The following is a 15,508-nucleotide window of genomic DNA, read 5'->3' as shown; positions in this document are numbered from 1 at the left end:
AATTCAGAGCTTTGGTTAGTGAGGCCTTTTGCTGTTTTAAGAGATTTTTAATGTTTTGTTTCAGAACAATTTCCTTGAAAAAAAATACTTCTGAAGTAGTTTTCAGGAGTCCTTCGAAATAGCAGGTTTTACTAATAGTGGGGTTTTATTTCTAAAGTACCTAAAACTTTCACAGAGAGAGAAGCATCAGATTTTTTTTTGTGTAAGAAGCTCCAAAAGTGAGCATAATGTAAACTTAACCATGTGATACGCTATTGCTACTTCAAAAAATATAATTACAGTTTTACTTGATGAATCAATGGATTTATTTGTACAACTAGCATGTTGCTGCATAAGTTACAGAGAATTTTGCATGAAAATGCAGTTAAGCCTGCACAGGACTGCAAGCTATGTTATTTTCTTTCCTTTCTAAAAAATGAATGCAAGACACAACATATTCTCCTCTCCCGAAGTCTAAAACACAATGATTGCAGAATTACTACTGCTCCAAAACTGCTATTCCAGCTGGATTTAAGAGCAAGTAAGTAATGCCACAAAGCTACGTCTGTCACATACATCTGTTAAGACTCAGTACTATTTCACAGAATGGACCATGATCTTTTCTGAAGGCTTCACCTGGAGGGCAGAAAATGACCAGCTGAGTAGTTCAGAGAAGTCAAGTTTCATCCAAAAAATCTGATTACAGAGCAATTTGTCAAGTTTTTCTAAAAGGAGCAGCACATCTTATCAACATCACAAACTCAGGTCATGAGAGCTCGCTCTACGTATCAGACTCACACCCCAGCATTACACTTTTGGTACAATAACTCCTCTTCCTTGGGGCATCAATTTTTTTTTTTTTAATAGTGAAAACCGTAAATACTGACAGCTTAGGCTGACTCAGCAGTCATAAAACATGCCTGAAGTGTACTTTATTAGTTATCCATTTATTCTAAGTTTCACCAAAAAAGGTAGTTAGAGATAAATGCAAAATAAATATCCACTTTCAGAACACACATTTCATCTCACCTATTCACATGCTGCACAGATTCATTCCCTTCCATTACTCCACACTCACAGTTCCTTTCTCATTCCTGAGAGGCCCAGGAAAGTTGGAGAATGGAGCTGGGAAGGTGAATGCTTTTAATTTGAAATATTGTCACTTGGCTAACTATTCTGTGCTATTAAAACATCAACAGGAAAAGATTACAAGGCTGTCCTGAAAACCAAGAATGAAATGCAGAGTCTGCAAATAGAAAATATCATTTCAATGGAAGTGTGAAATTAGAAGTTAATTACAATTTCCATCTGTTTACTGTATCAAATATTAGCATGGGAGGGAAGGAAGCAGAAGAAGGTTGAGAATAGGTAAACAGTGAAGTACTATCTACATTACAACCTGCCAAGATGCCCATATCAAACAGTAAAGTTTCTGAAACCAGTTTCAAAACTGGTTTGCAGATATGCCCATTGTAAAAGAACTGCTCTGCCTGTACATAACTTTAGGTATGCCACTGGTGTGGCTTTTTAGATAAAAACTGCCGTTTGAAAGTTACTTTAATTAGATGCTTCACCTTGATCTGCCTTCTCATCCACAGAGTACTTAAAGACCTTCTGAAGCTCTTCTGCTTGATTCCACTTACTGAGACCTCTGAATTCTGCAGCCTCTTTCTGTGAGCAGTGCTGTGCAATTACTTTCTTCTTAATATCTTTCAGCTCTTCGTAAGTAAAGTATTCCATCAACATTGGCTGAAAAACCTAACAAAGGAAAAAGGGGAAAAAAAAAGAACTGGTGCTGACAGAAATAGTCAATAATGCTACATAGACCTGCCAACACAGAATTTCCCATTTCAAATTCTATCGAAGTAAAACGTGTCATACAGTAAGTGAACCTAAGGACAGGACCATGGAAGTTTTGAATTCTTACCCTCTACTTTCTAACAGATCACTGCCGGCATCAGGCAAGCTGTTTTAACTGCTTTCCCCACCAGAAAAGGGAAGGGATTCAAGTTGCTTAATCTATATAACTTATCAAGGTACTCACACGGAAGGCAAAGTAGCAAGGAACAAAAACATGAGAAAAGATTTCCCTTGGACAGACTTCAGAAGATGCTTCCCAGTTTTCGGATACCCATAAATCATCAGACTGGCAGTACTAGTCTGTGTTTCAAATATAGGTCAGAAGATGTTTGGGAGTGTCAGTTGGAGTCATGAAGCACTGGTTTACAGGACCTCTCTTTTCTCATTTAAGTTTTGCTACATATCCATTTTAACCACTTGATGCAAACAAATCCCAGCCACAGTGGACTTTTGTTATCAATTTTTTCAAGAATCAGAATTTCATCATAAACTTCCAACATATTCAGTTTCAGAACACATCACTTTCCAGTCAGAGAACTGAACAAGGACACAATAGTCCTGAATGCAAATTAGCATAGCAATAAAAACATATAATTTAAAAACCAATGAACCTCTAAGCCATTTGTCCCTATTTAGTCGTTCCAAATCCCAAGGAAGATCACCATCACATCTGAAGAAAATTTTTACCTACCTCCTCTTCCTCTTTCATATGAGGAAGGAAATCCCTGGTAAAGGCTTCCAATCTCTCCTTCAGCTGTTTCGCATAGTTTAGCTGTTCATATTCATTCTGAGAAGAAAGCAAAGACTAAATGGTTACCCGATCTCATCCAGTCCTTCAAGGATTGAACTGTCCAATAAAGCAGTGGTTCAAAGGAAAGCCCATTATGCCCTTCCCATGCATGCAGTAGGTTTGCTCTATTTCATGGTAAGAACGTGTTTACTTAATGACGCTGACATTCTGTACTGGCCTGTTAACAGGCAGAGAAAAGTATTCCCTTCCTGCCTGATTCCAACTTATTTTCTTAGCATATATGAATTCATTTATCTAATCCTATTTTTACTTTGGAGCAAAGACTGAAATCTGCCAATCTACAATCTCACACAAAGTACAAAGTAGTAACAGACTAATTTAAGTATTTGTATGGTTTGTATATGAAGTATTCTAGGATACAACAGTTCTACTTCATCTTTTAACTGAATGCATTTTACCTTAGTTATTCTAAAATTCTAAATTCCAAATTAGAAACAAAATTTATAGTCAGACATGCTGTAGAGATTTTTACTTTGGAAATTGAAAGAACTCTTAAATAATAAAGATGTAACTGACATTTAAACATTCAAGTTAAACCAACCTCATGTAACAATCTGTTAGCTTATTCTGAGTTAGCAATAAGAAGCTGGTTCTGAAATCTGCCCAGTAATTGCAACATATTGAAGTTCCTCCTAACTCTTACTGTAAATGTTGTTTTTCTTTTCAAACTTCTACAACATCAAGAAACTCTGACTACTACCGAGACAAGCTTAAGCCATCAGTTTAAATTAAACTAATCACTCCCTAAAAATAGGTAAACATTAACTAAAGTTAACATATCTAAAGAGAACTAAAGAAATCTGGTTTTGCACACTTAAAAAATGAAGTAACAGAATAACACTAGCATCCTATCAGAGAAGGTATAACACAAAGCCAAGTGCTAAATTGCCCTCTTCCACTTTCCTTCATTTCTTGTTTCATTAATGGGCACAAGATAAAATTTAAGGTTTATTATGCGTAGGGAAAAAATTATTTGTAACATTCCCAGGTCAAAACCAAGTGTAGATGGTAAAATGGAGTCAATCAACTGCACATTTGGTATTTTCCTTACTGAAAATCTGGACCACACATACTAGAAATGCAACATGGGATGTCAAATGACTACTGGAGACTCTAGTTCTTAGGGGCAGGAAGAGGGAGTTGAGCTGGGTACCCCAAGAGAAAGACATGGAAGAATTCAAGAAGACTTCTACTGGAGAAGAACTTATATCTAAGTCACTGTCAAAAAAGCCAGCTGGAGAAAAAATATTTAGAGTTCCTTGACGACTGGATCATTAACAGGACTGCTGACCTACAGATTACTGGAAGGAGTACATGACTCACAGAATAAAACAATGCTGGTTTTGCAAGTCTGGGAATCAACTCCATTTCTGACAATAATACAAAACTGTGCACCACAAAAAAAAAAAAAACCTCAAGGTTTCCTAACAAAGTAAAATCGCATTATTTCTATAGCCAGAAACGTCTGACCAGTTAGCAAAACAGCCTCTATATTTGAAACTTCCATGCTGTCTCTCCAAAACACTTCCAATTACACAGTGATGAGCATCTGTCAGAAAACACATCTCTGAAAAGAATTTTTACTAGAAATTTAGTAACTGTGGTGAATGGCAAAAGAATTTGTGTTTCAGACTAGAAAGTATCCAAAAAACATACATGTTTCTTCTTCCTCCTTAGTTTATTCACAGAGAATATTAAGATGAGTCAAGGCAAACTAATACGTAATCACAGCATGTTTCCCTCAGGTCACAAATCTCTCTTATAGTCTACTTACCTTTACATTCTTTAACCCTTTCTCAAAAAGGCTAAGCATCTCTGAGAGTTTGTTGTCCGAGTGCACATTGTACACTGTCCGGCTACGCTGCTGAAGCAAACCAATGATACACTCATTTTCAATCTGCTCATGCATTTTAAATTCCTTGAATGTGGCATAAAGGGATTGCAGCAGAGCCCGAAAATCATTGTTGTTGGAGAAGTTGGTCTTGGAAAGCTAGGAGAAAGAAAAGTTCATAAAAAACCAATGAAAATCATGTCAAACTCAAGTGAAATCCTTAGAACAGGTATTAGCTCCAGGGATTCATCGCTCCCCTTACTTATAAAAGCTAAACACCTTCAGCTTTTTACATAAAATGAAGCCAGTAAAATCAAGTTGTATTTAAGCAACATACACCAAATCTTGTGAAACACTGAGGTAAACAAATGTAGATAGATTTCCTGGCAGAAGTCAATGCAATCTCCCCAGCCTGGCAGATTACTGAAAGGCTCAGCCCCTTTCCCAGATCCACATTCTTGTCCATACCAAAAAGCCATTAACATAGGCCTCTGAGCCCATCTTTCGGGATGTATTATGCACAAGGAATACTGAGTCCTACCAGTGAATACAAACTGTATCAGCAGTTAGAGAAGGTTTACAATGGAGCAAAACCTAACAAGTCAAGACAGCACAAAGTTCTAGGTAATACAACAGGGCGATTTTTACATGTGTACAGTCACCGCTGGCAACAATACATGTTAAAACTGTATTTTCCTTTGGTGAATGTAGAAAAACAGGGTCTTTTCCATTCTTACGCTTTACTCCATGTGCAGCTTCAAGAACCACAATCCACAGCAGTATACAAGACCAAGCATTCTAAAAGTAGACTTCAACTCAGAAAACAAGCTACCGGAATATTCAGAAATGGCTTAGCTACGAAGACTCTGGAATCTATAGGTTTTACAAGAAATAGGAATCTGAGACATACATATTCATACATAATACTTACATCAAAAACAACTACAAATTGAGATATGCAAAACATTTTTTCATTAAAAACCCCCAAATGTACTTATTCATTGTGACATTGCATTGCCACTTCCTGGCAGCCACCAGCAAAATGCAACTGAAACACGCTGGACACCTGCCAAGTCCTTATGCAACTCCAAGTCAGCTGTACATACTGTACATTACATGCTGTACATATGAGCAACATGACTCTCATTATGAAAGACAAATTTGCTTAGCCTCAGAAGAGAGAGAAAACAGGGTGAAGTTTAAGAGGGTTTTTTGGGTTTTTTTTCCAATACACTTTAGACCAACTACTGACAGAAGTCAGAAAAAAACTGAAGTCTGTAACGCACTGTTAGGATTTGAGGCATACATTGTTATGTATCCTAACGGGAAAAGATCTTGGCTCCAAAGGCCATTTCTACCCTACACTCTTTGTGTATGCAATTTAAGAACATCCGTTAGGAATGGATTGTTATAGAAGCCACTGTAACATGAAACACTTGTATATTCACCTCTGCTACTGAGGCTTCCAGCAGATATCCAACAGACTAGGAACTGTGGAGAGGATACTGAAGTTAAGTAACTATACTTGAATCAGAAATCACTGTATCAAAAAGGTCAGCCAAAGCTGAGAACAACTGGTTTTTGAGAGGACAGGTAGCCTAGCAACAAAGCCACTTGGTCAGATCTGTAATTTCATTACCAGGACTGATGAAGTCTCATGATGGGGGACCAAGACATTAACAACTATTAACAGACAGCAGTTACTCCATTCTGAGGTCCACTTTTCACCAGCTCTAACAAGGAAAACTAGTGCAGGAGTTTAGTAGTGCAAGAAGAAAACCACACACCCCCAAACTCAAAGAATGGCAAGGGGGAGGAAATGGACTGTATTAGAGAGTTTTGTTGACTCATCAAAAATATAAAGCACAGTGCACGTGAGACCCCTGAACAGGCTTAAAATACACCACGCTATACCACAGCCACCAGTGCTCAAGATACTTGGGAGCTTTCTGCGCTTCTGAAGACATTACATTTAAACAGCTGTACATTACAGTACAATTGGTTCTGTGTTTGGAATGCAAACTCTAATTGAGGAGCAGTACCACAAGAGCAACAGTTTTGGTGGCTCCTGAAATTTAAGAATTATTCATAATCCAAACAGCCTGAGCAACTGTCCAAACAACAGTCAGTCCTTTGTATTGTAAAGTCTGTTTGAAACATTTCAGAGACCTATGGCTGATGCAGGCACAGTCTAGAAGTAGCCAGGAGCTTTTAAATGGAGTACTAACTTTATTTATTAAACCTTTATTAAAAGAAAATAAATGATGCAATTAAAGCATAGCCAGGCATGAAAAATCTTTGTAGGTCAGACAATCACATGCCAGTTTTAGTTGAGTCTCTAACTCACTGGACTATAACAGAGCCATTAACATAGTCAAGATGAATGTACAGACTTGTAGCAAACACCCATCTTTCCTTACTGAAAGATACTGTTTAATTTTTGTGCTTTAAGAACAGTATTAACAGCAACTGCTATTTAGACAGTGTTTCACGTTCATGACACTCAACTGAAAAAACTCCACATTCAACTCTTCCATCTCCCTTGTGCCTTTAGCGCTTTCATTAAAGAAATGAAAACTTTCTGTCTGATGAAGACAGAGACATTTCTATCCACACGGTTGTGAATAAATAAGGAAGCTCAAGACTGCTAATTAAATCACCAATCAAAACACAGTATTTAATTTGGTTTCTGGAAGTGTTTTACATGTGTCAATGTGGAAAAATATCTTCTTAGAAGAAGAAAATTAATTTTCCAGTAACGTTAGTTTACGGTGAGTAAACTGAAACAGTTTTTTCCTACTAACTATGCCAAAAATACATTTAATGAGTGAAAAATGTTTGCTTCTTCCTTAAAAATATCCAAGCATACTATGAACCAACAAGGAGAAAGCAGCAAAGAGGAATAAAGAAAAAGTACACTGCCCTTATCAGACTACCACAGCAGTAAGCAAAGTTTATGCTGCTTGCTAACTTTCCCAGTTACAAGTATCTCTATTCCCAACTACAAGCTGGAAAACTACAAAATATGAGGAAGGAGAATAGGAGAGGAAAATTTGATTTTTCTACTCTCCCAACAGATTTCACAAATTTAAAATGGAGTAATTTCTCAAGGTTTAAAAGTTTAATGTGGCTACAAATTCACAAACCGCTTAATTTCAAATGAAGGTTTTCCCTATCAGCACCTGAATTCTGAACAACCACTAGCGTTAAAAATTCGGTCTGAAATCTAAAAAGAACTGAAGACATTTTTTTCTTCCTGGTCTTCTTGATTAGTTGTTGTTCTTTTTCATGTGTCATCACAAGTAACATTTTTGACAGACCATTCCTCTATATTCTGCTTTCCATGTATAACCACATTAAGACTTATACAATGAGCCGATAGCAACAGGATGTGAAATAAAAGACATAATATTCCTGATAATCAATGTCGATTTCTAACACCAGTTAACTCAGCAGATTTAAAACTAATTTAAAAAACAGTAAAATACTTTTCATTATGGAGCTGGTAGACCGTTCTGATTAAAAGAAAAAAGATACCAGGATAAATATCAGAAAAGAGTTTTTCACCCACAAGGTGGTTGGCAACTGGAACAGGCTCCACAAGGAAGTGGTCACAAAACCAAACCTGACAGAGCTCAAGAAGCTTTTGGACAATACTGTAAGGCACATGGTGTGACTCTCCGGGTTGGAATTCTTGCACGGGGACAGGCGTTAGACTGGATGATCCTGATGGGTCCCTTCTGACTCAATACAGTCTATGATGCTAGTCTATGATTCCATAAAATAAACCAAATGATTTTTAGAATAGAACAGCACCAGAAGAAAAAGCAGCAGGCATTACTAGTCAGCTATGTATTCTCCCAGTTACATTTTTATGTATTAGCACTCCGCATATGCAACAGCACTAAAATTCAAAGGACAAACCCGGACTCTGCAGAGGTATTATCTCAATTTCAGGCACAAGAAAATGGAGGAACAAAGACCATAACAAGGTGCGCCTGTGTCAACACCAAGAGCATGCAGTTTCATGTTGTACTTAATCTGCTTGGAAATTAGGGCATGGGGATGGAGGAGGAAACACACAGAAGGAGCAGCCAGCAATTATGCAGCTGCAAGATGAACCCATCTGGTGTACTAATCCAGGGAGGAGCTGTGCCTTTTACTGGGCTCATTTTTCACCTGGCTGGAGCACTACTAATGCCCAGTTACAAGCCATGTCTTATTTAGGAACCCACAAGAAGCTCAGTTTATACTGTCCCCAAGGAAGAACTCGGATGCCAAGGTAGCCTAGCCAAGAGAATGACCGTCCTCAGCGTCACCTCTCCTTGGCTTGCTCTCATACGTAAAGGTATACGAGGTGAACATTAAGGGAACTAACTAAACTGCTTCCCACTCCCTGTTCATGTGTATGAAGCCTAAATCAGGGGAGAATCAGTTTTCCACCCGGGGCACTTTTCCTGGAAATGGGTCAACCCAAAATAATAGCAATTAGTTAGGCAGGAAGGACAGGATATGGCAGAACTCAACAAGAAATTCAAAGCTTTCAAATGCCCTTCTTTCTGTTGTCTTCCCTACGCAACCCTGTCCTGTGTAATCTTCTCAGTTGTTTTGCAGCATCACTAAAATCTTGAAATAGCTTTTCAAAAAACCCAACTAATCAAACAAAACAAACAAACAAAGCACAAACCAAAACCAATCAACAAACACTATACTAACTCAAAGATTCAGGCACACAAAATTATTTTGTTTTCAAAGAACACTAGCAACAGGGAAGGTAAAACCTCATATTCTATTTTCAAAGGCTAACATCAAGCTGATAAATGCCAAGCATAAGGGAACAATGAAAAAACCTATTGTATTTCCATTTTTAATGGTGTCTTCCATATTACTGTCTTGTACTACAGCCACAGTCAATTTTGTCTAATGAACACCTATAGATGAGGTTTTGAATCATGAAGAGCATTTCACAATGAGATATGAATAACAACATGGGACTAACTCGATCAAGATTTTCAGTGATGCAACTGCTACAAGTGTCAGATCCCCTTGGGGTTCACAGTAGAAAGCACAGCTCAGGAAGCACTGATAAAATTAGCTAAGCCTCCTCCACCATGTGACTTCCACAGGTAGAAGTCTACCAAGGATAGAAGAACAAAGGCTGTCACCAGGTCTGTAGAGAAGAAACAGAAATAATAAAAAATTTAAAACCAATTAAAAATCTACTAAATATATGAGCTATGAGGGCCTTGAATAAAAGCAACTATGCTGTTATTTATCTATCTGTGTCACACTATTCTAGATGCCATGGAAGACCTCTTTCCTGTTTTATATCCTCAAGGATACAGGCTCCTACTAAGACCTGGTCTTCCAGCCTTCTGTGAGGTCGTACCTGAAGTCCCAAAAGAGAAATCTCCCACTGCAGTAACTCATTAAACAGAACCACAGCAAAAATGTCTTTGCACCTTTGTATCAGTCTCACTACAATTTCCTAACACAAAGGTAGACATTGGAAAAACTCACCACCCCCGTTTAACTCATCTTGGGCACTAACTGCAAAAGCAAAAAGCCAAGTCTCTCAAGAATTACAGCTTGCACTATTTAATCAGTTAAAGCATATTCTAGGATACCTGCACAAAACCTCAAAACCTGTACTAACATTGATACACTCTGATTACAGTTCCTGGATTTTTAGAAGGGGTCAATTTCTTTCTTTTTTTTTTTTTTTAACACTGAATGTGAGAGAATAAATTGTTTCTTAAAGCAGAGAAGGACAAAGGTGGGTTGTTTCTGCTCTCCAGAGCAGACTGGGAGAGAGGATGAAAGATCAGAGCACTATGTGAAGGGTGAACAGAAAACTTTTTTTTCATACAATGCAAGGGCAAAAACAGTTAATGAGCAATTACTTGGAGAAAAAACTGCTACCATGTCTGGCACAAGAAAATACCCTCAGGTTTTTCTTATGAAGGCAAAAAAGATATAAAAGCATCTGGTAAGTAAGAAAAAATAGGTGTTTCAATAGACAAAATTAAAGAAATGGTGAGAAGATAGCAACAAGTGCTAAGAGTGTCCTGAAAAAGGGAGTGAAATTGCTATGCAGGTCTGAAGAGCCTCAATAAAACTCCAAACACATTTTATCACTGTTGTCCCCCATTTCAGACCTCCTGTGGCACTTAAAATACATTTATTTTAAAATGTAGATATTTAAAGCACATATTCAGCATCCATAACGTAAGATGGAAAGATAACTTGTACGGCCCTTGATGAAATAAGACATGGACAACAAATTGCTTGCCTATTTCAGGATGCTAATGAGGAGATTTAATTTCCTTCCACACAAGGAAGAAATTTCCTTCCATCTTTTGCCTGCAGTGACAGCATAGCCCACCATTTGCAGACTTACTAGGACTAAACACCTCAAGTAGCTCTTTCATTCTAAACATAGGTGAAGGCAGATGCTCAATGCTACAGAACATTAATTGGGAATAACCAAATACTATGAATTTCTAAATCAACACACACTTATTTGAAACAACACTGGCACTGTACTGAAATATTGAAAAGGGATTTCAAGAGAAGAATGAATGCTTTAACAGCATTTTTTTTATTAGAAACACAGATACACTTATCTTCTTGGAACAGGCATTTTCTGTTCTCAAGGGCATCAAGGGAAAAACATTTCACTTTGAAACAGTAAGTCCTAAGTTAATAATTGGTCCAGTTTCTCAGATATCAGTCCCCCTGGCTGCCACAAAAAGTGTGATCTTAACGTGGTCATATAATGCCCTGTCCAATGCTTTACAATGCCAAAACTTCACTCGGGAGTGTTTTTCACTCCTAAACAGTTCATCATACTACAGATGACATAAGAAAATCACCAATTTAACACAAGAAAATTCTCTTCAGCAGAAGCCAAAGAATGCAAGGAAGAGAATCAACAAAGATTAAAGAGAAATGCAAGTTATCAAAAGATACTTTCTAGGTGTACGGAAGTTTTGAAAAGAATCCTACAAAAAGCCCCCAAAAAACCCACCCAAAAAACAAGAACACTTGACTGCAGGTAAGTTGAACAGAACAGCATTTAGATTTCAAACTAGGAGGACAGAGAACACAGATTGTAAGAGAAGAAAAGTGATACTTTCAGCCAACTATTTAACAGGAAAGGCAGATGACAACAGCAAAACAATGTCTTCTTTGCTCAAGTCTTCATGAAATAATTAATTAGGAAAAGTATTTATGGTAATTAATTTTTAGCAAAGAGTCAGAAGTGTGGACTAGAAAAGAAAAATACTAGTTAAATATTTATGCAAGTTCAATGTGTTCAAGTAAGTAGAATATGAAAAAATTGATCCAAATTTCCAAGAAGAACCAGCCAAATTACTGAACCACGAGAAATAACTGCAGAAATCTTTTGTAGAAAGATGAGATCACAGGAGACTGAAATCAGGCAAACAAAAGAAGGACCTTAGATGTTTTTGCTCAAACATGCAAAGGTTTCACAATAAAGCTGAGCTATTAAGGCAGCTGTTCCCCCCTGCCACGGTTCATCCTGTTCCCTTCTCCCATACTGACAATCTGTTTCTGGAGCTTGTTTGACCTCTTAGTGAGCCAGTTCTACTGAATAACCTTTCGATTCAGTCCTTTAGATGAACTAGCTGCTCATCAAGGTGCCAGACAAGCACAAACGATATCATCAGCAATTAACCCTTCCAGCAGCAGCCAGTTACTACATCCACTCAGTCACAGTATGAAGTCTCACACTAGTTTTGAGACGCAGACAAAGACATGAGAACAAGTCATCAAACACAGATAACTAACTGCATTACAGCATTTAAGAGTGCAGCCATTTTTCTGGTTCCTAATGCACTCTAAACTTGCTAGGCAATTCTGTAACACAAAGATTTGAAAACATGCCTTGGCTGCAGTAACTCCACAAGAGAGCAGGAAGTTTGAAATCCCACCCTGAAAGATCAGCTGTCTTGTTCCTGGGGAAGGCCTAGCCAAAATTTAATCGCAGTCTGTACATAGCCCACAGTCTTGTTACTTGAGTAGTCCCGATCCTGAAACTCTAAGAAGTAACAATTGGCCAGCACAGATTTGTTTAGAAAAAAGAATCTGACTTCCTTTTGATAACCAAACTACTTAAAAGGAAAATGATACATGTTACAGATCATGATTTCTCTACAGTTTTTGGTACTGTTTTGGCTTACAGCAAACTGACTGAGTCTGCAGGAAATTGCAGGGTAGCTCAAGCACTTGCAAACAGTGCTCTCAAACCCAAGCTACCAGCGTCCAGCCAAACCAAAATGGGATTTTCATTATTAGCTGAAATCTGTGTTGCCTTGTTCATGACACATACAACACTTTCAGGCACAGCTAGAAAAGCTGGTAATACACAAGTGGCACATTCTCGAGTGCAGAAAACACAAGACCATAATGCGACAACAGGAACTGCCTCACTGGACATCAGCATACTGACTTGGACAGTGCGTACTGCTACATATAGGATAGGAGTCTAATGACAAAAATGAAAGGGAATTCAAGCATCAGTCCTCAGAGAAGCATGGGATTAGAGAAGCACAAAGAGAATATGCTGCTGTTAAAAAAAGACTGCAGAACAACAAATCTGCTCTACTCGGTACCAGCCTTGTCCCATTCTGCACAAGATTTCAGGAAAACACAGACATAATTAGGCTGAGGTTTCACCGTAGCTTCAGTCAATCTAGTTGCTGGCTGTCACAGTCCCACTCTCTGCCTCCCACTGGCTTTAGTACTGATCTGACCAGTGGTTGCTGGCAGCACTACATCAACAGAAAACCTACCCCGCTTCAAAAAAAAATGTTTTCTGCCGGTTTAGAGCCTTTGTGAGTCACTTCAAGCACTGATGGGAGCAAGAGAGGCAGGCAGCCGTAACAGCAGCAGTCAGATGGCTTAAACTGTAAGAGAATGGCAGCTTAGTCCTGACAAAAGCAACAAGTACGCTGAGGTACAGCAAGCGTGACCCACATAATGAAGTAAAATGAATCTGTTTGCTTAAGCCAGAGAACACATAACTAAGATGGAGGACACGGCTACAATTGCAAATCAGCACAGGATCTTTCTGAAAACGAAGAGGTTCACTAGAGATGGGAAAACAGAATCTGCTCTATTTGTAGCAAAGATGACGTCAGGCATCAGGACAAGCATTTTAGCTATAAAGACTGTCTGCTGTAGCACTCCACTACCTACAGGGGGGACATCCTCAGAGCACTTAACGAATTTTCTTATCATCAGAGTAGGAGACAGATTTGATAACAGTGTGGATTTCCTTACTAAACATAATTCTACTTACTGTTATTATCCAAGTCCAGGGCACTGTATACAACACAGGTAAAAATGCCATTTAAGAACACAGCAAAGGTACAGTGAGACCTTTGCTAGCAACAACTAAAAAAGTAAGATAACCTTCCTAAAGCAACAAACAGCTTTAATGTCCAATTTACTGTTCCGTCTCACACGAAGTCCTGGAAGAACAAACTAAACTGTGTGTCTCTGTCCTAAAGGATTATTTAAGTGTCTACATACTTTATCCATCGGAAACATCAGAATCGTTCTCCTGAGAAGCAAAGCACGGATGAGCCCATTTCACCCTCGCTAAGATGTGGCGGAATTTACTTAATTCAGACGCTAGCAGCAACTACAGTGTACAGGGAACCCAATGAACACAGGTAACATGCAATTCACAAAATAAAACAACCCTCAAGGTCAAACAAAACTTATAAAGAGCATGGCTTTGGAGATTATATTTGCCATGTAAGCAGAACTACAGTCTTACCTAATTACAGCATCTCAATCATACAAGAAGAAAATTCAAAAACAATCTGGAAGTTTTTCTGGTGCAAAGCTACCATTATAAAAGTCACAGACCTCAAGTTCTGAAACAGGGTTAAAGCATGCAAAATTGAATGCTTTAAAAAAAAGTGCCATTCCTTCATTCTTGCACTTCTTCAAAGGAAAAAGAGAGCAAGCAAATTCCTGTATAAAAACTGCTAGAAAATGAAAGGTTATGAACATTACAAAGTAGGTAGTTTTAATCAAATTTTCTAATACTTAGGAAAACCAGTAATTGCTCCCTAGGTAGTTTTATCAGGCATGGTAAATTTGGTCAAAACTTTGTGGGAGGCTCAATAAAAGTGACAAAAATGCCTCTCTAGGAATAAAACCCGAATGACTACAAGATCTGGAGGTTTAAATGAAACTTGTTCAGCTGCTGTCTACAACATGCTGAAACGGCTACCAGGGGTCAGTGAGGAGCCCCAGGTGTTTGTTTCCATTCAAATAAAATCCGCTCTGTTATGAGATCACAAATTTTTCTGCCGCCACAGATTAAGTTGATGGCAAATGTACGCTCAGATGAAAGGCAAAGTGAAAGAAACTACACAAGGTCTCCCCTTCTCCTCCCCCTAGATCCTGTGCTCAGCCTGTTCAGTTAGCAAAACCCGCAAGAAACAACTCTAGGTCTTCTTTAACTATTAGCAAATGGAACAGGCTCACAAAAGGACCTGGTGAATCCCAGAACAGTGAAAGGTAGCCTGTGGAAATCGGGAAGGAAGCATGAACTTTCCATGCTGCTAGCAGCAGTAAGCTATTATAGCTGCCTCTCATGTAACTGCACCCCTCTTTTAAATGTCTGTAGCCAATCTGGTTCTCCAAACAGGCATTTATGCCCGAAGATGGGAGGCACAACTTCTTTCAGTAGGAGTGCTGGCTGTGAAGTATTTGCCCAAAACCCTCCCACAACACTCAAAGCTGCTGTAGAGAAGTTTGCCTTTCAGGTGACACACCAGCCTTGATTACTTAACTACTCTGATGCAAGAATAAAAACTACTTTTGCCCACGAGCAAAATAAAAGAACATACCTAGAGTATCTTTAAGCCGCTCACCAGCTGAACGCTGTGCACAGAACCGCAAGCAGGGTCCCTGGCAGACCGTGAGTGGGCAGCACGCCCCGCGCCCGTGCCCAGCCCGGCTGATCGACAAACCCGGCCGGG

The 15,508-nt window shown here is 38.6% G+C and overlaps 1 protein-coding gene across 2 annotated transcripts in view; it reads right to left on the bottom strand.

Moving 5' to 3' along the window:
• FBXL5 (F-box and leucine rich repeat protein 5) overlaps window positions 1–15,444 on the bottom strand; it is a 33,312-nt gene extending 17,868 nt beyond the window's left edge. The window contains exons 1-4 of one of the 2 annotated variants that reach the window (XM_017727608.1): window positions 15,377–15,444; window positions 4,425–4,640; window positions 2,531–2,626; window positions 1,554–1,737 (exon numbers count right to left, since the gene is read on the bottom strand). In XM_017727608.1, coding sequence (XP_017583097.1) covers window positions 1,554–1,737; window positions 2,531–2,626; window positions 4,425–4,559 — 415 coding nt within the window. In that variant the 5' untranslated portion in view covers window positions 4,560–4,640; window positions 15,377–15,444. The remainder of the gene's footprint in view (window positions 1–1,553; window positions 1,738–2,530; window positions 2,627–4,424; window positions 4,641–15,376) is intronic. The other variant, XM_008645042.2, reaches the window with a different exon arrangement.
• Between the last annotated feature and the right edge of the window lie 64 nt (window positions 15,445–15,508).

Source organism: Corvus brachyrhynchos, unplaced genomic scaffold (genome assembly GCF_000691975.1).
Source record: "Corvus brachyrhynchos isolate BGI_N302 unplaced genomic scaffold, ASM69197v1 scaffold80, whole genome shotgun sequence".
Lineage (NCBI taxonomy): Eukaryota > Metazoa > Chordata > Aves > Passeriformes > Corvidae > Corvus > Corvus brachyrhynchos.
Note: the sequence above shows the minus strand (reverse complement) of the source record. Positions and strands in the feature narration are given on the sequence as shown.